This window comes from Macrobrachium nipponense, chromosome 1, assembly GCF_015104395.2.
Source record: "Macrobrachium nipponense isolate FS-2020 chromosome 1, ASM1510439v2, whole genome shotgun sequence".
NCBI classification, from domain to species: Eukaryota; Metazoa; Arthropoda; class Malacostraca; order Decapoda; family Palaemonidae; genus Macrobrachium; species Macrobrachium nipponense.
This window is the reverse complement of record NC_087200.1, coordinates 144,694,350-144,721,841: the sequence shown is the minus strand read 5'-3', so window position 1 is coordinate 144,721,841 and position 27,492 is coordinate 144,694,350. Positions and strand designations below refer to the sequence as shown.

The 27,492-nt window shown below is 38.8% G+C and overlaps 1 protein-coding gene across 2 annotated transcripts in view; it reads right to left on the bottom strand.

Annotated features, from left to right (window-relative positions):
• LOC135219711 (PAT complex subunit CCDC47-like) overlaps positions 1–27,492 on the bottom strand; it is a 224,664-nt gene that overhangs the window by 10,896 nt on the left and 186,276 nt on the right. For both annotated transcript variants that reach the window (XM_064256697.1, XM_064256696.1), the window contains exons 10-11: positions 14,665–14,754; positions 5,787–5,813 (exon numbers count right to left, since the gene is read on the bottom strand). In XM_064256697.1, the coding sequence (XP_064112767.1) occupies positions 5,808–5,813; positions 14,665–14,754 (96 nt within the window). In that variant the 3' untranslated portion in view covers positions 5,787–5,807. The remainder of the gene's footprint in view (positions 1–5,786; positions 5,814–14,664; positions 14,755–27,492) is intronic.

Genomic DNA, 27,492 nt, shown 5'->3' with positions numbered 1-27,492 from the left:
CGACAAGTTCAAGATGCTTACCCTACTCTGCAAGTAAGGACCTTACTTCCGCGTGGAGCCGTCACATGCTCCATCGATCTTACAGACGCATACTATCATATCCCTATAGCCAGGCACTTCCGCCCATTCCTAGGATTCAGGCTAGGAAGTCAGACATTCTCATTCAAAGTGATGCCCTTCGTCTGAATGTAGCCCCCAGGGTATTCACAAAGATAGCAGAAGTGGTTGTACAACAATTGAGAGCTCAGGGAATCATGGTAGCGGCACTACCTCGACGATTGGTATCTGGGCACCAACAGTCGAGGAATGTCTCAAAGCTACCAAAAAAAAGGTTAGTTCACTTTCTGGAACATCTGGGGTTCCAGATAAACAAAACGAAATCCAGACTTGTTCCGGAATCTCGTTTTCAGTGGCTAGGAATCCAATGGGATTTGTTCCTCCCACAATCTATCAATTCCAGTGGTCAAACGGAAGGAAATAGCAAAATCTGTCAGGCAATTTCTCAAATGCAAACAAACGTCAAGAAGAAACCAGGAGAGAATCCTAGGGTCTCTTTCAGTTTGCTTCGGTAACAGATATCCTTCTGAAAGCAAGGCTGAAAGATATAAATCGAATTTGGCGGTCAAAAGCAAACTCCAAATATCGAGACAAGTTGTCAGTAATCCCACAGATCCTCCGCAACCAACTACGGCCTTGGTCAAAAGTAAAGAACTTAGCCAGAAAGTACCCCTTCAATATCCCCTCCAATGTTAACCATTCACACGGATGCATCCCTGTCCGGGTGGGGGGGATACTCTCAGTTCAAACAGGTTCAGGGGACTTGTCAGTTCAATTTCGCCAGCTCCACATAAATGTGTTGGAAGCAATGGCAGTATTTCTTACTCTGAAGAGACTGCTTCCCCCAACGGAAAAAGTCTCATCTAAGGCTAGTTTTGGACAGTGCAGTGGTAGTTCATTGCATCAACAGAGGAGGGTCCAAATCCAAGCATGTGAACCATGTCATGATAGCCATCTTTGCATTAGCAAGCAAACACAAATGGCATCTGTCTGCCACTCATCTGGCAGGAGTAAGAAATGTGATAGCAGACGCCCTGTCCCGGTCAGTCCCTCTGGAATCAGAGTGGTCTCTGGACGTCGGGTGTCATTCCAGTGGGTGAGCCCGGAGAGTCCCAGGTCTCCAAGTGGACCTCTTCGCCTCACAAGCAAACCACAAGCTCCCTTGCTATGTGGCCCCCAACCTGGACCCTCTGGCTTATGCCACGGACGCCCTGTCGTTGGATTGGAATCAATGGAGGAGAATTTATGTTTTTCCTCCAGTGAATCTTCTCTTGAAAGTCCTAGACAAACTAAGGTCTTTCAAAGGGATAGTAGCTCTGATTGCACCGGACTGGCCCAAGAGCAACTGGTATCCGCTTCTTTTGGAATTGGGTCTCCGACCTCAACGGATCCCCAATCCCAAACTATCACAATCAGTACAAATGAGGACTGTGTTTCGCTTCCTCAGGAACTCTCCAGACCCTAACTTTATGGACTTCATGAAGTTTGCGGCTAATAAAGATGCTGACATTGATCCACAGAATATTCTCTTCCTAGAATCAGATAAGAGGGAGTCAACCATTAGACAATATGACTCAGCTGTTAAAAAATTAGCATCTTTCTTGAGAGAATCGAACACTACAACCATGACAGTTAATTTGGCTATATCCTTTTTCAGATCTTTATTTGAAAAAGGTTTAGCAGCTAGCACGATTACCCACTCATAAGTCGGCTTTGAGAAAATCTTTCAAGTAGGTTTTCAGATAGATTTGACTGAATCTTATTTCACATCTATCCCTAAAGCCTGTGCTAGACTTAGACCTTCTCAGAGGCCTACTACAGTTTCATGGTTCTTAAATGATGTCCTCAAACTAGCTTCAGATACTGACAACTCATCTTGTACATTCATAATGCTCCTGAGGAAGACATTATTCTTATTAAGCCTAGCCTCAGGAGCGAGAATTTCAGAACTGTCGGCTCTATCCAGGGATGCGGGTCATGTGGAATTCCTCCCATCAGGAGAAGTTCTACTTGCTCCGGATCGTAGCTTTTTGGCCAAAAATGAAGATCCTCTTGCAAGGTGGGCTCCTTGGAAGGTTATCCCACTCCCACAGGATCCTTCTCTGCCCAGTATCAACTCTTAGAGGCCTTTCTATATCGTACTTCTTCTAGATCCTCGGGTGCTCTCTTCATGAGAGAAAAAAGGTGGTACTTTGTCAGTTAAAGGTATTAGACAGCAAATCCTTTGTTTACTTCATTAACAAGCCAACCCTGAGTCATTCCCAAAAGCACATGATATCAGGGGAGTAGCCACCTCTATTAATTATTTCCAACATATGAACTTTGAGGATCTTAGAAAGTATACTGGATGGAAATCCCCGACAGTCTTTAAACGGCATTATTTAAAGTCCTTGGAATCTTTAAAGTTTTCAGCAGTAGCAGCGGGAAACATAGTTTCCCCTGATACTGCTTAGTAGTTGTAGTATTGATCCAGGTCTCCTTTCTACCTACTTCAACCAACATGCCTCAACCTATCGCCAGGCTACTCATCATCATAGCCTTAGCCGTTGTGTCTTATAGTGGTTTGTCCCTTATTTTTTTGCTAGGGACAACCACCCTTGTACTGATATGTACTTCAGTGGTCCTACCCTTATTTTTATGCTAGGGTAGGCCACAATATGTTTGTATAAATTCTCTAATTAGATTGGTGATTAACTTCAGTCACAATGTGTTTGTATATATTTGAATTAATTGTATTAATTGTATTAATGATGGACTTGAGTGTACCTACCCTTATTTTTATGCTAGGGTAGGACACATATATGTATATAATTGTAGTTATATTTTCTAATTAAGTAAATCCAAACATTTCCTTATTTTACATGCATACTTATGTTTTTGATTACTACCATTTAAGTACTTTAAGTTTACTAACATTCTGTTATTGATTATTGTAATAAGTTAGTTTAAGTGCTTAATTTGTATGCTGTATTTGATTTACTTATATTATATCCATCATTTTAATCTGTTTTTCATTATTTCCTTTTCCATCTTGTCTGTTTCTCTGTACTCTTTCATAGGCCGACACGAGCTGAGCCCAGAAAAGGGATTTTGAACGAAGGAAAAATCTATTTCTGGGTGATTGGCTCGTGTCGCCCTATGAAACCCATCCCTTTTTATGGTTTGTTTCCCCCCCTTGCAGGACAAGATGTATTTATGTTTTAATTAAGGATGACCGCTAGGGGCGCTGCTGTCCGTGGCGTCCTCTAGTAGTAGTAGTAGAGGCTGCATCGCCCGTTGGTATCGGCTCTCTCTTGGGGGGATTCTGATAGGGAAGTTCTAATTGGTGTTTGTCTCGTGGTAGTGTTCCACACTCGCCCCTATATCATACCGACACTTCTTTTTAAGAGTGAGCGAGTCAGTTTTACTGACATTTTCTTAATTTTGTTTTTCTCTGGTAATTTTAGGCTAATTTTACTAGAAAGAATGATATTAAGGATTACTTTCATAGGGCGACACGAGCCAATCACCCAGAAATAGATTTTTCCTTCGTCAAAATCCCTTATATATATATATATATATATATATATATATCTATATATATATATATATATATATATATATGTGTGTGTGTGTGTGTGTGTATTAGCGTACAGGGTACAAGAAATACTGTACATACATGTACGTACGTATGTAGTAAAATGTGGAACCTTACCTTTCGAGTGAGGCGATTTCTGAAAGTGACGATAGAGGAGAAGGAGAAATGGCAGAAAACATGAACACTTAACTTTACAAAACACATTAAAAAATGGCAAAAAACATTAACATTAAACTTTACACAGCACATTAAGAAATGGCAGAAAACATTAACACTTCGTTCTTCATTGAAAGCATCCTCTTTTTCCGTGAACTTCAAGAACATTCTTGGGACCCATGGCTAATAACGTTCCTGGACCCATGTCTAATAACATAAGTAGTTCACACACAACACGATAAAGTAACTTACAGTACAATGAAAGCGAAATCACTAGCAGGAAATATATGTGAACGAACGAATTCCGGGTGTTTACGATAACGCTGCCGCAAAAAATGGTCAAGGAATGCCTTTACATAGAGGCATGATAGACAGATGCTGACCAATAGGAGAGCAGGATCTTACAGCGGTGACTAGCATCAGGAATCAATGGGAGAGCAGGAGGATGGTGGCAAGTCTACTGAGTTGGCGGCGCGCTAATTTTAAAATTGTTCTCGGCGGCCAAGCGAATCTCATACTTTATCGTTTCGCAACCTGAATTATTTTCGTACACAGAAGCAAATAAATCTTTGTCTTTGCTTTCATAACCTGAATTTTTTTGTATGTGGAGGTTCCACTGTAGAAAGATTATATAGATAGACAGATAGATAGATATAGTAGATAGATAGTGATATATATATATATATATATATATCTATATATATATATATATATAAATATATATATATATGATATATATATATATATATATATATATACACACACACAACACACACATACACACAATATTGTCCCCAATTATGCGAGAATTTGGTCAATCCACGGCCTCGTAGAACTTGAAAATCGCAGATTTCGATACACATACCTTACGGGAATAATTCCATTACGGTCAAGGCAAATGGCAACTTACCCAGTCAAACTTTTTTACCACCCATTTTCAACACTTTCTATGTACTATACTGTATTTTTTTTCCAATATGAAATTGTTCTTATGGGTAAACAAAACTTTAAAAAGGTTTTAAAGTTTTAATAACTTGAAAAGGTTAAAAATTACACCTAGGATGGTGAAAACTACCATACTCAAACACTGTCACCTAGAGTAAATCCTAATGTTAAGACCGAAGGTTTGTTCCGTATATGAACAAACAATGATTTGAACTAACATGCAAGTTCAATTTTTGAGACAAAATTACAATAAGCTAACCTCTTTTCTTCCTCATTTATCTATCCCATATTTTCTAGTTAAGCTAACCCCTTTTCCTCCATCTCTTTATCTATCCCATCTTCTAGTTAAGTTGAATAAAGTAAAAGAGAATGCTAAAAGTATCATTAGTAATGTGTAAATGCAAACAGCCAGAAACAGCTGATTTGCTATGAACAGCCGAATCTGATTACAACAGCAGCTTGCTTGCATTTCAACCATCGTACGATAGTAAAAAATTACCGTAGTTATGTTACGAATGACGTTAAGTGGACCGATATATTTCTACATTACTGTATCTTCATTTGCTATGGAGAAAGATCAGCAAGGGCATATACTGCTAAATTTAAGCTGCTAGTTGTAGCTGAAGCTGAGGAAAGAATGTTCATCAGGTAACAACTATTATTGTGCATCAGCAACATGGAAACTTTGGCACAGCATCATCAAATTCGACAATAAACAAAATTTGAGAGAAACGTGTTTTACTCAAAACTATTTGGCATGAAATAACACATTTTACTGTGTTCACTTCGATAAAAGATAAATATGTAAAGCTTGTAGTATTCTTATTAACTCAAGTAAAAATGTCGAACACAATCAGTTGAGTTTTTTACGCTTATTTTCCATAACTTAGATAACAGACATTGCAGGCAAATACAATGTCAAAGACTTCTCTAATAACCTACACAAATTATTTTTCAGTGCCATGAAAATATCTTGATTAAGCCATTGCTAAGTAACAGTACTGTAAAGAAATTTTCTTTAATGTAAAGCAAAACACACAACATTTCTTACCTTATATTAGGATTCATGACTTCATCCCTAGAAAGAGAAAAAGAATCTTTTAAAAACAATGCTTCTAAGCCTATGAGAAAGGACTAATATCAAAACAAGACAAATAACTTTGAAAATAACAACAATAACAACTTCCAAACAAAAATTATCTAAATATATTAAAAATAATCAACATACTTAAAACTAAGACAGGCAAGATATCGTGTTAAGTATTTTTCATAGCTAACAAACCCTCGATCTTCACAATAGGATAATCTTCTTGTGCCTGCTGGAAATTGGCTAAAAACAATAAAAGATTGTAAAGCAAAGAATCTGCAGCATCTGGCAACTCATGCGTATACGAGGTGGAAGCTGGTTACCGACCAGGCGTAGAATTTTCTTGTACAATCAAAAACATAATTACAGTATAACCCACAAAAGATTTTCTAGCTAAAAACACTAAGGATAGCCAGTTCTGACTGACTAAGAATGGTAACTCCAGTCAATGCCTGATGGTTTTGAACAATGATCATTCACCCAGCCTACTTAACTGTATCCAAGACAACAAAGCAATCAGTGCCTTAACCCTATCCATCACCATGCTCCCTCTAAATACTAAATAAAGGCCAATATAAATTATCTATAAATGAAGCAAATCCTAAACCAATTCGGACTAAATCTTTTCAGGTGAACCTGCTACAAACAATGGAGTGTCACAGGGATATGTTATATCATCAATGCCATTCTGCCTTCTCGTGGATTTTAAAATAAGAAAAAGAGGTTAGGATGGATGAGAGTAAAGCTGTGTGCTAACAGACTCTGATCATACAGATGATTCTGGTTTATTAGAAAAACACAAGATCTTACATTTTTGCTCTATAAAATGCATAAAATATTTACAATGATGCACCTTAAAAGATAAATAAATTTAAGGAAAACAGACAAATGAGGACAAATTATGCACAAATGTATGAAATAACACTAGCTGGAGAAACACTCAATGATGATAAGCTTTTCAATTATTTAGGAAAAATTATATCCAACAACTTGGAATTAAATAAAAAAGTAACAAAGACTCCTCAAAAAATGGGTTGACAAACCAGATCTAGAAAAAAGAAACTAAGAATATAGTACTATACTTCCACCTGTCTGAGTATTAGTGGGGCAGCTTAACCCTTAAACGCCGAAGCGGTAAAAAAAAAATTGTCTCCCGTGTGCCGGAGGTGTTTCAGAGTGAGCGCGGAAGCGGAAAAAATATTTTTTTCAAAAAATCACAGCGCGCTTAGTTTTCAAGATTAAGAGTTCCTTTTTGGCTCCTTTTTTGTCATTGGCTGAAGTTTAGTATGCAACCATCAGAAATGAAAAAATTATCATTATCATATATAAATAATGCGATATATGATAGCGCAAAAAAAAATTTCATATATAATTGTATTCAAATCGCGCTGTGCGCAAAACAGTTAAAAAGGTAACAAGTTACTTTTTTTTTCGTTGTAATGTACACTAAATTGCAATCATTTTGGTATAGAACACATTGTAAAACGATAAAAACAACACAGAGAAAATATTATCACAAAATAATGCATGAATTCGTAACGCGCAGACGTAAACAAATATTTTTTTCAAAAAATTCCACCCATTAAATCTAAATAAAATTGTCCTAGTGCCTTCCAATTTCTTTCAAAATGAAGACAAATGATTGAATATTGCTACTACGTAAGAGTATTAGCTTACAATTGCAGTTTTCGACCATATCTGAAGAGTTAAAGTTGACCGAATGTCGAATTTTTTATTATATATTTTTTTATATGCAATTATTTCATAAATAAGAAAAGCTACAACCTTCAAATATTTTTTGTTTTATTCTACATAAAATTGCGCACATTTTCATATATAAAACTCTATGAAATGCCTTATATGAAATGGAGCAAATATTCCGAGAATGGGACGTACGCATTTCGGAGATATGTGGCAGAGAATCCGCGCACGGAGGGAAGGAAAGTTTTTTTTTTTTTTAAATTCACCATAAACCTAAATATTGTGCTCGAGACTTTGAATTTGTTTCAAGATGAAGATAAATGACTGAATATTACTAGACTGTAAGAGTTTTAGCTTACAATTGTGTTTTTCGACCATTTCGGTAGAGTCAAAGTTGACCGAACGTGGTTTTTTTTCTATTTATCGTGATTTATGTGCAAATATTTCAAAAATGAGAAAAGCTACAACCTTCAATTATTTTTTTTGTTGTATTCTACATGAAATTGCGCACATTTTCATATATAAAACTTTAAATGGTAACGGCCTATTAATTTTAAAATGGTGGCAAACATTAATTTCACCAACAATCGCACCGTATGGATTTTTTTTGGAAAGAGTTACCGCACGGACGTAAAGAAAATGTTATTTTTTTCATAAATTCACCATAAATCGAAATATTGTGCTAGAGACTTCCAATTTGTTGCAAAATGAAGGTAAATGATTGAATATTACTAGAATATAAGCGTTTTAGCTTACAATTGCGTTTTTCGACCATTTCGGTAGTCAAAGTTGACCGAAGGTTGAAAATTTGTCACATTTTTTATATGAAAATATTTCAAAATTGATAAAAGCTACAAGCATGGGTTGTTTTTAGTTGTATTGTGCATGAAATTGCGCACATTTCCATATATAAAACTTTATGTAACGGCTAATTTTAAAATGGTGCAAACATTACCACAATCGCATGTATGATTTTTTTCGGAAGAGTTACCGCGCGGTCGTAAAGAAAAAGTTTTTTCATAAATTCACCATAAATCAAAATATTGTGCTAGAGACTTCCAATTAGTTGCAAAATTAAGGTAAATTATTGAATATTACTAAAATATAAGAGTTTTAGCTTACAATTACGTTTTTCGACCATTTCGGTAGAGTCAAATTTAACCGAAGGTTGAAATTTTAGCACTTATCGTTATTTATATGAAAATATCTCAAAACTGATAAAAGCTACAATCACGAGTATTTTTCTGTTGTATTCTACATAAAAATGCGCACATTTTCATATATAATACTCCATGTAACGGCTAATTTAAAATGGTACAAAAATTATGTCAAAGTGACAAAATAATTACAGAGATGTGTCACATATACTTTTTAGTGCTGTACGAAAGAAATTCGCGCTTGCACGCCTGCGTAACGATTGTAAACAAAACACCTTGATCCGTGAACTCCCAGCATCCCCCAAGGCGCGTGATTCAAGAGTTTTCGGCTGGTAGGCTTAAAAGTATTTTTCCGCAAATTTTTAAAAAAACTTTTGTATGTTGACGTAAAATACGTCCAGTCGGCACCCGAGAGACAAAAAATGTAGACGTAAAATACGTCCAGTCGGCAGTAAAGGGTTAAGGGGACCGTCCGCTATGGCGGATGACATGTCAACGTGAAAAAATAAAAAATAGAGTTATTATTTGCATCTATGCAGAAACATGCCGTGCATGCTTTCCAGAAGTTTCAGCCAATTATTTTGACAAATAATGAAGATATAGCAGTTTTTAAATGATGACGTCATCGTAACTGCGTCATCTGTATGAGTTTGATAGGATCGTTTTTGCGTGTTTATTTTTGCCGATATACAGATTTTTTCAGATTTTTTTTTGAAATTCTCATACACCTGGTAGCAATGAAAGGTAGTGTCAGAACTAGCTGCTCAGAGCGGTTATTTATAGGCGAGACTCAGAGAATGACTCAAAGTCACTCCACATACGTCAAAGGAGTTGCACGCACTTAAGGACTTGCGTTTGGTTACTAGCTATTTGCGTTGTTTTTATAACTTCTTAGTGAACTTATAGCAATGCCGAAGTTACCTAAGATCAAAAAGGCTACTCAGCAACTAAGGCTAGCAAAATTAGCGAAGGCCAGGAGTGTGCTGAAAGAAAAACACGAAAATTCACTGTTATCAGCTCCCTCATTGTCTTATGTCACGCCGTCAACATCATTGTCTCGTGTCACTCTTAGGGTATTAATACCACTTTTAGGGGGAAGACCAGGATCCTTGATGTAGAAATCAACAATAAAAGTACAAATAAAGTAATTGTAATAATGTTGCTTTGACTTTTATAAGTAAAAAGCAAAAATTTGCATAGCAAATCTTTGGGAGCTCATAACTCAAAAACATACTTATTCGCATGTTGGTAGCCATTACTCGGTTATTTATTATCCAATTTTAGAGAGAAAGATATCATTGGAAAGAGGAATAAAAATCCCTTAATTCCTTGTGAGCCAATTTTTTCTTTCTTTCTTTTTTTACGATTCTTTTGAGTCTAGACAAAAAAATAAAAAAAAAAATTCATAAAAAAAACAAAAAATAAAAAATAAAAATTCTGTTCACACAGGATTATTCTGTATATAAAGTAGTTTTTATGGTATGATTTTCAACCGATGTCATATTAGCGGAGAAATCGCTACCTAAATTTTTTTTTTTAAGTTATAATTTTTGCTAATAAAACTAAAAGTTTTTGCTCAAATGACTTGAAATTTTTGTATGATGAAGGTATTATATATATCTAAAACATATATGAAATTATGTACTATTTTGTATAATAAAAAAAAAAATACACAACATAGTGGACGGTCCCCTTAAAGACAAATAAAGGTCAGATGGGGACCTGCTGGACATAAGTGTGACAGTGTGTGTGGTGATTCTTTAGACCCTAATGAATAAACCTAGTCGTGGATATTTAAAATTTTGGTTTACGTTCTTGATATGCCACGCCCCTTGCAGGGTCAGAAGGGGTAAAGTGTGGATTATCTTAGGGGTTTTGGATGATGCAGAGTCAATTTTTTTACCATTCAAAGTTCATCAAATGTGATCTTTTCAGACTTCCATGTTTGTGTTGTCCAGCCAGTCGCCATCTGAACTTTATTTGTCGTTAATTGGGGAGCAGCCCCAAAAATTTTTGTTTGTTCACTTTGTTGCTTTATGGAATGCTATTATACTTAGCTTGATGTAGTTTAATTAGAGAAGCCAAAAAAAGTTGGTTTTTTGATACGGCAAACACAATAGATTAGTGCTCTTGCCCTTGCAAAGCTCCAGCAAGATGTCTTCTCCCAAACGGACTTTCCTCAAACAGATGAGGCAAAAGAAGCATGGAGACAAGACATGATTGATAGAGTCCAACATTCCAGTACTGGAATACAGTCCTCAGGCTAGAGCTCCTGGTTCTCACCTTTGTTAGGGTTCACCATAAAGGAAATTTCCAGTTATATGTAGAGGCACAGAAGGCTTTTGCACCCTGGTTCTCCTCACTCGACCACCACAACTATGTGCTTTGGCTACCCATGCACATTCGTGATATGGAGCGGCGGCTTCCCTCCATTCTGCAAGAATTTGCTCAGAACATACAGTGGATTGTTTCTAAGATAACCAATTGCTTCTCCTCATTGCCTGTGCACCAAGCACATGAACAGAATAACAAGAAGGTGAAAGGTGCATGTGGTGCTCTTGGGCTGACGGAGAACCCAACAGCCTGAAAGTGGATGCTTGCAGGTCCTGAGCAAGCATGACTCCTGAAAGAGTTTGAGGAGGAAGTCTTCAAGAAGAAAATAAAAACCATCTTCACCATGAAGAGGGCTTTTCTACACAGAAAAACTTCAGACAGTAGGCAGTGGATCTTTCACAAACCATCTCTGAAATGGGTAGCCCTTTCTTGCACAAGTCTCCGCTTCTAACTTTGGGGACCTGTGATTGTGTTGGATGAATCAGTTGTGAGTAGAGTTCACAATGTGGAGGCACTTGTTAAGCAGCAGTTTGAGGGCTACATGAAATCTATGCTGCTGGAGTGCAGTGTGTCCATTCATGCCTCAGTCAAGAAGAACTCACTGCCACTGTTCAAGTCATCAGCGCCAAATGTAAAGACAAAACAATCAGAGAAGATTGCAACAATGAAGACTGATGTAGATCTCTTCTACCATCAGTACATTGTGACACAGCACACACAAATGGATATGGACACCTTTTTCATGCATGAAAATAACAAATGTCCACCTGTCTGAAAGATTGTGCCTGGGGACAAAATCGGACCTGATGACAAGCCTGATGAAGTCAACACAGGCTGAGGGTCAAAGTTCTGCTCATGCAGAAGAGTTGGGTGAAGACATTGAAGCATGCCTTCAGGGTGTTGCTGAAGCAGAAGAATCTGATAACTGTCCTAGTTTGGAAGTTATTGGCGTTGAGCCCGACATCACGGCTGCATTGGAGAAACCAGCATTAGAAGCAGAACCCCCTAGTACCTTTGACATGAAAGTTACACATGGTGCTGCTCTTGTGCACTCTTTGCCAACTGGTGGGGTTTCAACGTTTGAAGAATACATAGATGATTTCTCCCATACCTCAGAAACCAGCTGGAGAGTGCTCAAAGACTGGGTGTTGTTTGGGACATGTATACAAACAGCAGCAACAAGGAATCGACAAGAGAAAAGATGGGAAAAGGAAACCACAGAAAGGTCAGAACAAGATTCCTGTAAAATGGCATGACTTTCTCAGAGACTCAGACAACAAGCATGAACTGTTTGCACTCCTCTCAGACAAAATTGCAAAGACCAAGTTTCCCACAGGGAAGGAAGTTATCACCACACATGGTCAGGGGATTGTCATGATGGGGTCAAACCACAGAATGCCGCAATGTAATCACAAAGAGGCGGACACTTGTGTTGTCCTTCACTTGCAAGATACTTTGAAGAATGCTCTGCAAAATTCTTGGTGTGCACCCTTGACACTGATGTTGTCGTCATCCTGGTTGGAAAGTTCTACCATCTCAGAAACATATGTCCAGCAGCAGACATATGGGTGGCGTTTGGAGTAGGGAAGAAGTTTACATACATCCACATCAATGCTATTGCTCAGGCCTTGGGAAAGGAGAGGTGTGTTTGTTCGTTTGTATGGTGCTTTTACGTTGCATGGAAACAGTGATTATTCAGCAACAGGACCAACGGCTTTACGTGACTTCCGAACCACGTCGAGAGTGAACTTCTATCAAAGGAGAGGTGTGTTGCATTGCCTGCATTCCACAGTTTCACTGGTTGCGACACTTTGTCTTTCAATGGAAGAGGGAAAAAAACAGCTTGGGACACATAGAAGTACTATCCTGAGGTGACAGATGCCTTCATTCTGATGGCAGAGCATCCTTACACTCCCATAGACACTGATGCAGATCACTTCGAGCACCTGGAACACTAAACAGTTGTCTTTTATGACAAAACCAGCCAGCTGGAGTCTGTCAATGCCAACGGATGGCATTCCACCAACGCAAAATGCCTTACTGCAGCATCACAATGTGCAGCTTATCAAACAGGTATCTGGACCACCTGTGATCTGCCACAGCAAGCACCACCTTCTCCAGAAAACTGGGCTGGACAAAGGATGAAACCAACAGATCCTGGGCTCCCATGTAGACAACCCTTCCAGCAGCCTCTGCAGCTTGCTGTGAAATGGTTAAGTGCATAAGTAAGACTGACAGTGGATGCAAAAGATGTGATTGTGGAAAAGTTGGCCTTGGATGCACGCAGCTGTGCAAGTGTAACAAAAAGACAAGAATGCGTGCTTCTCTAAACACTGTTCATGGGTAAGAAGTGACACCTAATTCATCTATGTAGCACTTGTTCATGTCTGTGCTGAAAGAACTCATTATTTGCCAAGTTTTTCTTCAAATGTGCACACATGAAAGCATAGCTTGTAAAGGATGAAAATTTTTTAACAGAAAACAGTTTTTCAAAAAATTTCTTTTATTTGCCCACAACATATATGCTGAACACTCTAAATACTGACACAAAAACAGATCAGGTCCATTTGAAAGTGTGAAAAATTGACTCGGCACCATAAAATAAAAAACCTGTTAAAGGGTCCAGACTTTGTTCAAATGATAAGCCTATGGTGGAAAATGAGAGTTTGGTGAACCCTGCCAAGGGGGTGGCCAAAAAGGGGCCTGGCTTCTTGAGAATGCAAACCTAAATTTTAAATATCCACGACCAGACTTGCTCATTAGGGTGTTAAGAATCACCACACAAAGTGCCACAATTAAGTTTGGCAGGTCCCCACTATTTCAGTATGCTGCCCAACTATATATGGAAAAGACTTTGAAACTAAAAGATTCTGCTAATTTGAGAATAAAACTTATGACAAATACTAAGAATCAGGTGGCAGACAGAGCAAGACATGACATGAGGGAATTATGGAAGCTCCATATGTCAAGAGATGATGATGACAAGAAAATGCTTAGACTTGCCTTTTGCAGCACCCCAGGAGAACAGTAATTTATAGTGACACCTGGGCTCTTGTGGCAAACAGAAGAAAATGAAGACCCCGGAATACATAGTATTTGGATAAGATCTAAGATAAGCAGCAGAAGTTGAGAGTAGACTTGTAGAAGTGAAAGCATAAAAAAGACAAGAGTAGCAAAATTTCATTGGGGTCATTTTTTTTTTTCTTTACACCGTGTTGGAGGTGATGATGAAGCTATTTAAAAAAAAATAAGCACAAACTGAATATAGTTCCTGGCAGACGTATAAATTTTACTTCAGAATTTTTTTTTCCAAAAAGCCAGTGGAGTACTTTATGCACTGAAGTAATATCAATTTTATGTTAAACATTTCCAAGGTTAAATGAAATTAAGCCCCTGGATTCAACCAGAAATGCCTCTTTCTCACAAAGTGACTAGCCAGTCAATTCTTCATGCTTTTTCCCAATTCACAAACAAAAAAAATTATATTTCATAAAAGTGTTGGAAAGCATAAAAATTATCCATGGAACACATGCTCCTAAATGTTAATAATCGCTCAGGCAACAAGTTAATTCATGAAAAATAATATGAATTCAGTTTCTATCAAATTTGAGTAACTAACAATACTAGATCCAAACTAATAACTTTCTTACCTTCAGTTGCTTCATCTTAGGTGCACGTCGTTTCATCTGCCGACGCTGCTCTCTTTCCTCCCATTTACGCTGTTTATCAGGATCATCAATCTATAAAGATACATATTATTTACCTGTGATGATACTGTTATATTAATAACAAGGAAACCAAAGCATTTAGATAGTGTACACAGGGTCCCCTCCTTTCAACTCATTTATCTATCCATCCACACTGACAACCGACAAAATTCCACACTGTCAACAAACAAAATTAAAGATAAATATATGAACAAATTAATGGTTGCAGACATATATAAAAGAAAGCGCACAAATAAAATGACAATAACTGTATACTCACTTAGAGAAATATGAATATAAAAAATTTTAACTGTGATATGCTGTACTATAGTACATGATAAATAAATAAGTACTGTACAATAATACCTCGACATATGAGCACTCCAACATACGAGCATTCCGAGATACAACCCAGCCTCCGAGCAAAATTTTGCATTGAGATACAAGCACAATGTTGAGATACGAGCACGATTACAGATGCTAACACTAGATGGCCGAGTGCTTGGAAGCACTCTAAGCCCACTTCACTAGTTCAGTTCACTTGGTCGTCGACTTCCGTACATAACTTCTGAGCATCTCCAGTGTTGTGTTTGTGTTATTTAAGTGATTTTCACTGTATTTGTGAACATTCTTTGTAATAAGTGATGGGTCCCAAGAAAGCAACTGGTAAGATTGGTAGTGAGAAGAAAAAACGCACAATGACGATGGAGATGAAGCATGAAATTATCAAGAAACATGAGCATGATGTTCGTGTGCGTGAGTCAGCTGCTATCGTCTGTCTCAAAGTTAAGAACTCGTAATAAAACACATTTTATTTCATATCACAGAACTAATTATTTATTATATTTTGTGTGTGTACAGTATGTCTGTATGGTATAGCAATTTAAAACAGGTTTTTCCATTGTTATCATTGATTTAGAGGGCTGGAACGGATTAAATTTTTGCCGGTTATTTTATATGAGAAAAATTGAATTGAGATACGAGCAAACTGACTTACGAGCTCAGTCCAGGAACGAATTATACTTGCACCTCAAGGTATTACTGTATATGCCAGTGTATAAGTCGAACCTGCGCATATGACAACCCCTAATTTTTCATATAAAATTGTATGTTAAAAGGTATGTTCGGCATATATGAAAACCCCAATTTATTAAATAACATAACTCAATCAGCTGATGTATATGTTATTTGGTACATAACTAAAAACAATAATTATTGGAATTATTGTGCCCAAAATGTGTAAAATCTGTAACTCCAAGATTTATAATGTTTGGCAAAACTAACCATTACAAAAAAAATATTTTTGTATTCCATTAGGAAAAATATATGGTAACACGACGAATGCTCAACGCCTGTGATGTCACTATCAGCGGAGTAATACCCGTTGGAAGTAGATCTCTATGAATGTATTCATTTAAAAAAGGAATAAATCCTGATATTAGGGATTACTGGGAAACTATTGCTATCACAAAACACTTTGGTTTGATTATGAAGTAATTCCAAGGAAATATGAAGTTTTCATAATAAAACTAATATTGTAATAGTTACCTGAACACCTGAATTAGCCCTGGTCACTGACCAGCCCGAACTATATCCCTACATATGTACCCACTAAGTTGGTAATTTTTACTGTCAGCGTTACCAACGCTGCAGGTAAAATCTAGTCAAATGAGTTACCTGTGTTACCGTTGGCAACGCTGCCGCAAATACCGGCCACCAGTGGCCTGTCTCCTCAATTGAATCATTCACTATCAAATTGAAGTGGGGAGGAAGGTGGGAATCATTCAGGTGTTCAGGTAAGTATTACAATATTAGTTTTATTATGAAAACTTCATATTGCAATACACTCCCTGAACACCTGAATTAGCCCGATTAACAACATTTACTCGAAGGCGGGATCAATCTCATTCAGCCCGACCTGTCCACGGAATATATGCAGTTAACTCATAAGCAACTTACCATGTATAAAAGCATGTATCCTCACCTAGTTATCTAACTCGGAGGTGAGGATGTTTGCAAAGAAAGTACTTCAACATCAGTGTTGAGTCCAAGGTACTGTCCTAGTCAAGAAAGTAACCTCCCTATGTGATTAAAGCTATTACTTCTTATTTTCATGGAGGTAAAAAGCCAAGCTCCTCACCTTGGTTTGGTCCAGCTCAGTAGGAGAGGATGTTTGCAAAGAAAGTACTTCAACGTCAGTGTTGCGTCTAAGGTACTATCTGAGTCAGAAGTACCTCCCATGTGATAAGCTATACTTCTTATTCATGGAGGTAAAAACAAATCTCCTCACCTGGTTGTCCAGCTCAGTAGGTGAGGATGCTTGCAAAGGAAGTACCATACCGTCAGTGTCGAGTCCAAGGTACTGCCTGAGTCTGAAAAACCTCCCATGTGGTATTCTATACCTCTCATGTATGGAGGGGAAATGGTGAACCTCCCATGTGGCTATGTAGCCTCTCATGTATGGAGGAGAAGTTGAGTGTGCAGGACCTTCAGTTCTCTACTGCTCACTGATGTAGATGACTTGTGCTGTAGTAGTAGTTATTCCAACATGACCATCGGGATCTGCCTAACCTCAAGGGTCTAAGGGACAATACACTCGGTCTAAGTTTGACCAACAGAAACACTAGAGTTCATTAGACTATCACTGCCTCCCTAAACTTCTAACACCCTAACTCTACCAAGCCAACTTTAAACTGAGTTACCGCAACGACAGGACCCCGAGAGTAACCTCTCTGAAGAAACTGAAATTCCCTAAGGTATGGTGTTGTGAAAAACCACAACGACTCAAATAACCACCAACACAATCGCCGACAGCGAAACATTCCTCCGGAAGCCAAAGGGTAGCCCTCCGCGATACTTTGCGCCCTTGGATTGACTAAGAACCCCTTTCTTATGAGTGTCCGGATAGCGCTGAGGCAATGATTTATCGATAGTCCCTCCTCTCCTTGACAAGAACATAGCATAACCCTCAGAAATGTTAATCTGGTATGCAAACCCCCCCGAAACCAAAGTGAAGAGGTTACCAAACATTCCAGCCTCAGAGAAAAACCCATCAACTCTCACCACATCCACAGAGTGGGACAAGGCCTCCCACTGGCTGTGAAAGGTGTCTTCCAAATACGAGCCTCATGATCCGTAACCCCTACCACACGAATCAATGAAGGAACCCAATACAGAAAAGCCTCAACTGACTCGTAAACCGGAAGTCGGACTCCGGCAGAGGAGTTACCCGCTACCTCATACAGAAAGTGATGCTAGCCCAAGTCCTTCCCCAAAAAACTCCCCGACTCGCCGAAACCAGACTAGCCTACTTGGTGTTTGAGACTGCTGGTTTGGTTGAATACAACGTATCAAACATTACTTGAATTAACTGAGATTCCACAACCCGTTATACTCGCTTCCTTCGCCGGAGAAACAAAAACCCACAACTAGCAAACGAGTCTCTCTTCAAAGGTATTTATCCTCTGTCAGACCTGTCCAGCCACACCGGAACAGGAAAAAGGAGAAAAGCCGAACCCCAACAAGAGCAGCACCCAAGAACCTGGAACATACTACGCCTGGGTGCTCGATACCAAACGACATACAAGATCCCATCATATCTGAGCCTACCGATCCGATTGCGCAACGATATACCAATAAGAAGATTATAAACTCCTGTGCAAGTCGTACTCGACTACGCAACCCGCACTCCCCCAAGACATGATGATGTAACCCCTGCTGTCCGACCGCTGTCCACCCCCTCACAAGAGCGAAGCCGAACTGTCACCAGTTCCATGAAACCTGTAAGAGTTAGGTAACTCAACTGCGCATACCCTCACTACCCAGTGACGGTAACGTTACGCCTGAGCCGAATATACCTTGGCTTTAGCGATGAACGCCCACCCATGCAAGTCACTCCCATACTGTTGCGCCAAACGTGTACCAACCAAGACGATGACCTAACCTTGAACCAGTCTCACTTGACTGTGAAACTCCACACTCACCAGTGACTATGAAACGAGACCGGGACGACTACAATAGGCGAGCAACACCCCTAAGAGCGAAAAGGTTGCAAAACGTGATCCAACTAACCCCCCTTACCAATACTAAACCTAGACTGGAGTCCGGAGCAAGTGAGGGAAAGTACTCCCAGTAGACATGGAATCATGGTCGAACCCACCTTGAAAACCCTTTAAGGTGGAACAGAAAAACAGCAGGAAAAAGTTGAGAAAATAAGGAGGAGAGAGAGAAGTCACTACGAGTAACCACCGGAGCACCTAGCGCTGACATTGTGCAGGTGGAGAACCAAGTGTGCGGTACATAGTGTTTTAATAACGGGTTACGAACTGCAGAACCAATGGGAGCCGCAAAAGGAAATTACCAGCTACCCTAAGAAAGGGGGTCGAGGGCACAAAAGGTGCTAACTATGATGCCAACGGCCGTAGCCCCCTAGCAATTACCGCGGTAAGCACTTTACGTCTCACACACCTAAGGTATATAAATGGGAACGAAGAAAGAAGATTACTAACTACCCTATGAAAGGAGTGGGTGGTGACAACCATTATCGATACAGTCAACGATGGCGCAGATGAATCTCCAACTGCCGTAGCTTCCTCAAGAACTACGGAGGACACACTACATCTCAAAACAAGTAAGGATGAAAATACGGAGTTGCGGGTACCGCCTTGAAGCATGAACACCAGCAGCCTGAGAACTACAGGACCCGTGAAGGTGCTACAAAGGCAGCCCATCCAAAATTATTTCCTTTAACCCTGGAGAGAGAGAGAGAGAGAGAGATTGAAATCATCTCCAAATTTCATGATGAAACAATGAAAACTCTGGCTCTGCTGTGATATTGGCAAATAAAAACAGGATGAGCGAGAAGAGTCCGAAGTGACATCCGAAGAATGAGCAGCTAAAAAAGATTGTGTAAAGACATTACAAGTTTTAACCGAAAAACTGGGCGAGAGAGAAAACTAGACCAACTCTGTTCCCCACGATAATCTGAGAAACATTAGAAAATCAGGAAAATTATCAAGACGTGATCGTGAATATAGTCCGTATTGAAGCTACAGTAATTGACTCGCGTTAATTCGATTTTACGATGGGGTTAGTATTTAAAATCGGCACTACATTGCAAATAAGTCTTCCTATATCTCTCGCGCAGCTGGTGTAAGCGGCATCGTGCCTCAGACAGTGAGATTGGTGGGTTTAAAAATAGAATTTAGGCCAAAGGCTGAGTATTGGGACCTATGAGGTCAGTCAGCGCTGAAGGGAAATTGACAGAAAAGTGTTTGAAAAGGTGTAACAGGAAGAAAACCTCTCTGTTGCACAATGAGTCAAGTGTTAGGAGAGGGTGGAAAATAGGATGAAGAGAGAATATGAAAACAGGAGAGAGAGAGAGAGAGAGAGAGAGAGAGAGAGAGAGAGAGAGAGAGAGAGAGAGAGAGAGAGAGAGAGAGAGAGTCGTCTAACATCTCCACCTCCGTAAATTTGCACCCTCTTAAGTTAAAAAGGTATTATCTTAATGATAATATACTCGTATAACTGCGTACAGCTATGAACAACTGAACGAGAACTTGTTGCTAATGTGATCGAATCCTATAGCAACATCACTTTATTGTATTGATCCGAAGGGCGACAGTAATCGAATCCAATAGCAACATCCTTTATTGTATTCATCCACGTGCGACGGTAATTACTGTATTCATGTTATAAATGTGGCTGAAGCTGATAAGGCAAAATTACGTGCATCAGCAACCTAGATAGAAGTCCCAAGCTTTTGTATGAATTCAAACGCAGCCGTGGCAAAAGAAAGTAATAGCATGAAAGAGCTCATTACTGTTGTTTTCACACCGACAAAGGATTAATAAAGTGTATAAAGTGTAAGGTTTGTAATACCTATGAAAAGGAGTGAAAACGAACGGAATCGCCAAATCTTATGCCATCTAACCTGAGGGAAAAACCAGTTTCCAATGAGACGTATTAGTCAAATTTTGGCCTTAAATTACATCGTAAGACAAACAGTATGACTTCGTTCCATATGTTAAGTAGTCTAGATCTATTCATTAATATGCTAACTAGGAACAAAAACCATTAGCCGAGACCAAGTGATATGGTAGAATCTGGAGCCAAGGAAACAGACTAGCCGGCATCATTATCTGTCTAAGCCACGCCTCCTTAAAAAAGTTCTGTTTGATGACAAGCTTGTGTAATTGTAATTTAATTGAAAAGTAATAAATTAATATTTTAAGGCAATTAAATCAACTTTATTAGGCCTAATGTTAATTTCATTGTCACTGTAATTTGATAATACGACTGGTAATTCTTTTGTAACTGTAATTGACATAAGCACAATGTAATTATGAAGACGTCATACAAACGAATTCCTTATATCTGACACCTGATTATATGCCACAAGATACCATATTGACTATGTTATATGTCAACATACAGGTATTCTCCTACTTACGATGGGGTTAGGTTCCGAAAAACCCATCGTAAGTTGAGAAAATCGTATCTCGGATATAGCCTAGCCTACACTAAGTTAATCAGTACCATATAGGCTAGGCTATATACACATATATGGAAGATTAGCCTACACTACACAGTATACCTATACATATAAGGTATAGTAATTATTAATATCAGCTAGTTCGGGTGTTTCAATGCAGATTGACTTATGATAATTAAGTATAAAAAGAAACTTAATAATAAGAACAAGGATCAGACTGTAGAGTAAAGGGTACTCACCAAGATTCGGTCGGCCGTTGTCGGCATACGTGATCGGTGTCAGGCTGTTCATGGCTACTATAACTAAAGATCGGAAGAGGAGGATGATGATAAAGCAGCAGGATCATCAATTCGCTCTTCCTCAGATAAAATTTCTTCTTCTGTAAGTTCAGGTGTCTCGAGGAAACAACTGTTCCGAGACGTACAGGATCGAGTCTCAAGTGAGGGTAGAGCTGGGGGAAGCGGAATGCACTGGAGTCGTTCTCTTGAAGAAAAAATCCATTGTAGGTTGCACAGTGCATTTTTTCGTTCTTCATAAATTAATCGGTAACATGCAACACTGTCTTGATGAGCCCTCTGAACTTTGGCAAACCATTCCTCGTCCCCATCCATTTCACTTAAAAGTTTCAGTCCTTGAATCAACTAAACAAACGCCTCTGCCAGTTTTTTAGTCGTAAAGCGGCGCTCCGGCTCTTTTATTTCTTCTTCCTCTTCTGCTTTTTTTTTCTCTTCTGCAAGTGCAATTAAATCCTCTGCCGTTAGCTCTACATCTTGCACATCTATAAGTTCTTGGATATCTCCTCGTCAATTTCTAAATCTAAACTTTTCCCAAGTATCAAGATCTTTTTATTGATTTCCACTTCTTCTTCATTCTGATCGAAACCTTTAAACGAGTTCACATACACTTTCAGCAGATTTTTCCAGACCCCATTCATACACTCTTTCTTACCTCCTTCCACGCCCTTCAATGTTCTCAATGGAGTTAAGAACACTAAATTCTTTCCAGAAAGTTCTGAGATCTTTCTCCTCGTTATCCGTAGCTGAACAGCCTGCGCAAACGTGTTCCGAAGATAATACGCCTTGAACGTAGCCACCGCACCCTGATCCATGGGTTGTATGAGAGAAGTTGTGTTTGGTGGCAGAAACACAACTTTTACATTCTCGTTAATATCTCCGATGTGCTGAGGGTGGCCAGGAGCATTGTCGAGAATCAGAAGAATTTTGAAGGGGATGTTATTTTTTCTACAATAATCTTTCACTTCCGGAATGAAGCAATGAACGAACCAGTCCTCGAACAATATTGCAGTCATCCAAGCTTTTTTATTATGACGGTAATGCACAGGAAGTGTCTGCTTGTCGATGTTTTTTAAAGCCCTTGGATTTTCTGAGTGATAAATTATAAAGGGCTTAAGTTTATACCCAGCCACATTTCCCCCAAGCGAAGAGTCAATCGATCCTTGTATGCCTTAAACCCGGGCATCACCGTTGCTTCTTTGTGGACCGTTGTGGCATACGTTTCCAATAAAGTCCGGTTTCGTCAACATTAAAGATTTGCTCTGGCAAGTAGCCTTCATTAACGACGATCTCGTTTAAAACATCCTTAAATTTAGCGGCCCCGTCGGCATCAGCGCTTGCTGCTTCACCGCTAATTTTCACACTGTGAAAATTATGGCAGTTCTTGAAACGACGAAACCATCCAGCACTTGCTGCAAAACTTTTGTTGTGGTTATCATCATAATTCTTCTTCAGCTCTTCAAAAAGCATGCGCGCCTTTGTCTGAATGGTTAAGAGGGTGAGCGGCATACGCTTTTGTATTTGATCCTCCATCCACGTGACCAGTAACTGCTCCATTTCTTCCAAAGGCCCTATCCTCTTCTTTGATATAACCGTTGAATGAACTGAAGCAGATGCCTTTACAGCATCCATTACGCGTTTCTTGTCCTTGAGGATGGTGGATACCGTCGATTGCGATAAACGTTCGTCACGTGCGATAACCATGACTGCCTTTCCCGCTTCACGCTGGTTTATTATTTTCAGTTTCTGCTCCAAAGTGATGGATTGCCTCTTCTTTTTTGCACTACCAGCAGGACACCTATTTGTTGTTTGGCAGACATAGTTTTTTTGTTTTAATTTTCGGTACTTAAAAAAAACTCTCAAATCACAAACGAACACCGACCTAATGTTTCTTGGTTCAAAACGAGCGCAAGTGAGGTCGAACTCATAGCCGCTGTACCTACGCCAGCCTCTCGCTCTCGGGCCAACATATCGTACAGCGTAGTACGCTGCTGCCAGCGCTCGCTGTGCGCGAAATTTAAAAATACGCATTTTCAACTTTTTTTTTTTTTTTTTTTTAGTATTAATTGCTAACCCCATCGTAACATCGGATTATCGTAAAACGAATTATCGTAACTCGAGCACTACCTGTAGTTGAAAACACGTCTCTCTCAAGACGTTTGTACAAACATGGCATAAAGTGAGGAAGAGTTGTTACGTTAGTCACGCTAGCCAATCAGGACAGAATGAGGTGGATACGGTGACGCAAACCCATTTTCGTCATCAGTTGATTCCAGCATGAATGACTGCCGAGTTGGTGTTTATACTACGCTAATATGATGATACATATAATACAATTATAATGCTTTAGTCGGACAGAATCTGATCTTCTTTCTGTTCAATTACATTCATATTGAATTATCCTAAGATCGGATTCTCGTTCGTTTTCAATTACACCTGTACTGAATTATCCGAAGTCAGAATGCCTTGAGCCTACAGCGTTAGCCACTATAAAAATCACTCTACCGATATGTAGTACAGCGAATACTTTAGGCTAGGCTAGGCTACTGTATATGCATATGATATATCATCGTGAACACTAGGCTAGCCATAGTTAATTTTATTCGATTTCTCTACATACTAAATTATCTTAAGTCAATATGCATTGAACAGAGAATTAGTTGATATTAACAATTAACGTATCGTATAAGTAGAGGAAAGTAACCTTAAAGACGAAGGAGCAGTACTCAACCCTTCAGAACCCGACAGAGCCGAAACCAGATCTGAATGACCAACCATGGCCTACAAGCTTCTGATGCAAGGAACTCGAAGCAGGAAAAACCCAAAGAGGCTCTAAGGACACTGTCCCTCTATAAACTACTACTTATAATAGAAAACCGATCTGAAGAAGCCTGCACTTCTCTTCCTAAACACTATGTAGCCTATTATCACTACTCGTCTGTATCTGACCTAATTTTTCATCATCCTGAGAACTTACACATCGAGGGAAGGGGAATCTGCTGCCAACACTGCCTGCTCCACGCCGTTGGGGCCGGCAGAACCTACCCACTCGGAGGCTTGCCGTTCTCCATTACCCCCAGCACCCATTAGGGCTGGTTCTGGAACAAGCAGGGGGGCTGAAAAAGAACGATTAGAATCAACTATACTACTAATACCACTATCTCTATTTTGGTTAAATTATTTGTCAGGCTAGAAATATGCTTAATATACTAGATGATGACCTGTCCACTAATTTCTTGAATAACTAACTAATGTTTCCTTGTCTCCTGACCAAGACAAACATCTCTGACTGCTATTGCACTGAACCTTCCTACACGAAATAACGAAAAGAATGTCGATCATGTGTGAGGGTACTCATCCTATGCTTGAAGGGCGTGCAGAGCCGATGAGCACCAACATATCCAGCAGTAGGAGGCTCGATCGTCGAACTGTAGATGAAGCAGAAGCAGAGGCGTTTCCAGACGGCGACGACGTTTATTTTCTAACTTATCCATAGCGAGTACAAAGTAGCTATCCAAAGTAAAAGGGGAGAAAAAACTTTAATAACAGTCCAAGGTCATAATCTGTATCCAAAATACGAAAACTCTTTGAGTGGGGTCGGGCTAAATGACCAAAAGTTCGCCTGATGTGGGACTGATCCGCACAGCATGGCAAACAAGAAACAATTGAGGAGACAGGCCACTGGTGGCCGGTATTTGCGGCAGCGTTAGCAACGGTAACACAGGTAACTCATTTGACTAGATTTTACCTGCAGCGTCGGTAACGCTGACAGTTAAAATTACCCACTTAGTGGGTAAATATGTGGGGATATAGTTCGGGCTGGTCAGTGACCAGGGCTAATTCAGGTGTTCAGGGAGTGTATTGCAATATTGGCCTTTATTAAACAACAGTGCTTGTAAGTCAAACATGACCGGGAACTACGAATTTTGGAGGCAAAAGCACATCTAATTCTGGCAAAAATGCACACATACTTCATTTAATTTACTACGCTTATAAATAAAGTAGCTGTAAATTTTAAACCCAACTTTGATTATTTACAAAAGAAATGTATGAATTAAGTTCCATTTGGCAACTAAAGACATGATGATATTAGTAAAATAAAATCAGCTGATTATTTTAAGAATGTAAACAAAACCAGAATGCAAAAATGGCAGATTGCTCTGCTCATATTAAAATTTGATATGGTAATAATACATCCAATATGATTAGATTTGGTTATTGGTGATCTGGTTTTAAAGCGCTTCAGCAATTTATCTGTGTGTGTGTGTGTGTGTGTGTTTATAAATAAAGTAGTACCTGCACTTTAAACCCAGCTTTGATAATTTAGGACAAACTTATCTCTGAATTAAGTTCCATTCAGCAACTAAAGACAATGATGAAATCAGGTGATATTTTATGAATGTAAACAAAACCAGAAAGCAAATGGCAGATCGCTCTATTCTTAATGATAATCTGATATGGGAATAATAGTATGTACTTGCAATATGATTAGATACAGTAAAACAACAGTTATATTAAAATGATCATTATTCTCAATACACAACTATTATTTGACTTTTGCTAATGTATATCTGTCAGTGTAACAACCTAACTGGGGCAACAGTGTGTGTGTGTGTGTCTCTCTCTCTCACTTATGATGATGCTCCATCCTCCACTAAGAAATTCCAGGTTTAAGAATTACAGATGAAGCCATTGTAAACCTGTATCAACATAAACAATAGAATCGAGAAACAGCTGACTGCTGACATCATTTGACGTAACTATCAAGCGTTTACTTAGGAGTTGCGTTGAAGTTATCACTTTTTTAAACCCCACTGATTCTCAATGGTGGCTTCCAAAAGTAAAAAATAAAATACATTTTTACTCATTCTTCATACAATGTACATCTGAAGAAAGAATCTGTTTAAATTACAGATATTGATAGTGCTCAGCTAGATTTTGAGAATGTACACTATATTAAATGCAAATGTCGTAGGATGACAATGTTTATATTCTGGATTACATATATTAAATGCAAATGTCGTAGGATGACAATGTTTATATTGGATTACATTTCACTTTTGCAAGTGACAATTTCCTCCAGAAAATACTTTTGTTTATAGAGCCTTTTGGTTTTTAGAATCACTGAGAGATATCGTACACCTGTACCAAAGTGGTAGCTTGCTCATCCTAACATCTAATTTTGGTAATTATCCATGGTAATTAGTTGTTTTGTTGACTGTATCAATAATTGTGTCGCTAGTGATTCACTTGAATTACCTGCAGTTTTTACCATTATTACATATGTTTTGCTTACAGTGTTGACAGTTGTGACGCTAGTTAACTGTTGAACACAACTATCGACACTTCAGGGGTTAGCCTATTGAAAATCTTGGCAGGACTTAAGGTTTGCCTTTTACTCATCATATGAGACAGCTCCCCATTTTGAGGGAGGTTTTTTAAGGCTAAAATTGCCTTATACACCGGCATATACAGTATTAATTTTCATATTTTTTTTTCCCTAACCCTAGATCTTGCTGAATTTTACTCAGCATAAGTTTCCTTTGAAAACATACAATTATGTACTGCTAAGTGGTCCAATTTAATTGCCCTTTTTTTTAGCAGTTCTCATAATGGCAATAATTAAGACTAAAAAATTGATATTAAAAATATTTTTGTGTAGAAATAAATTATTTTTTAGGGTCTCTAACCATTATTGGACGGATACCCTCATATGAGTACCGATAAGTTCTGAGTGGTTGACAGAATCAGTCTTGGCGAGCATCAATATTACGCACCATACGATTTGGCTAGATCACGCAGCAGTTTCTAATACTTCAATGGGCTATAAATGACTCTTTGGCAACTGAACTCTCAGGTACCTCTAGCCAAATGGGCGTCTCATGAGGTTAGTTGTGTCTGGACTTCAAGGGGGGAATGTTATGCCTCTTTCTTGCTCATAAATACACCCATGGATTGCTGTTGGTTGTAGTTCTTATCTTTCAT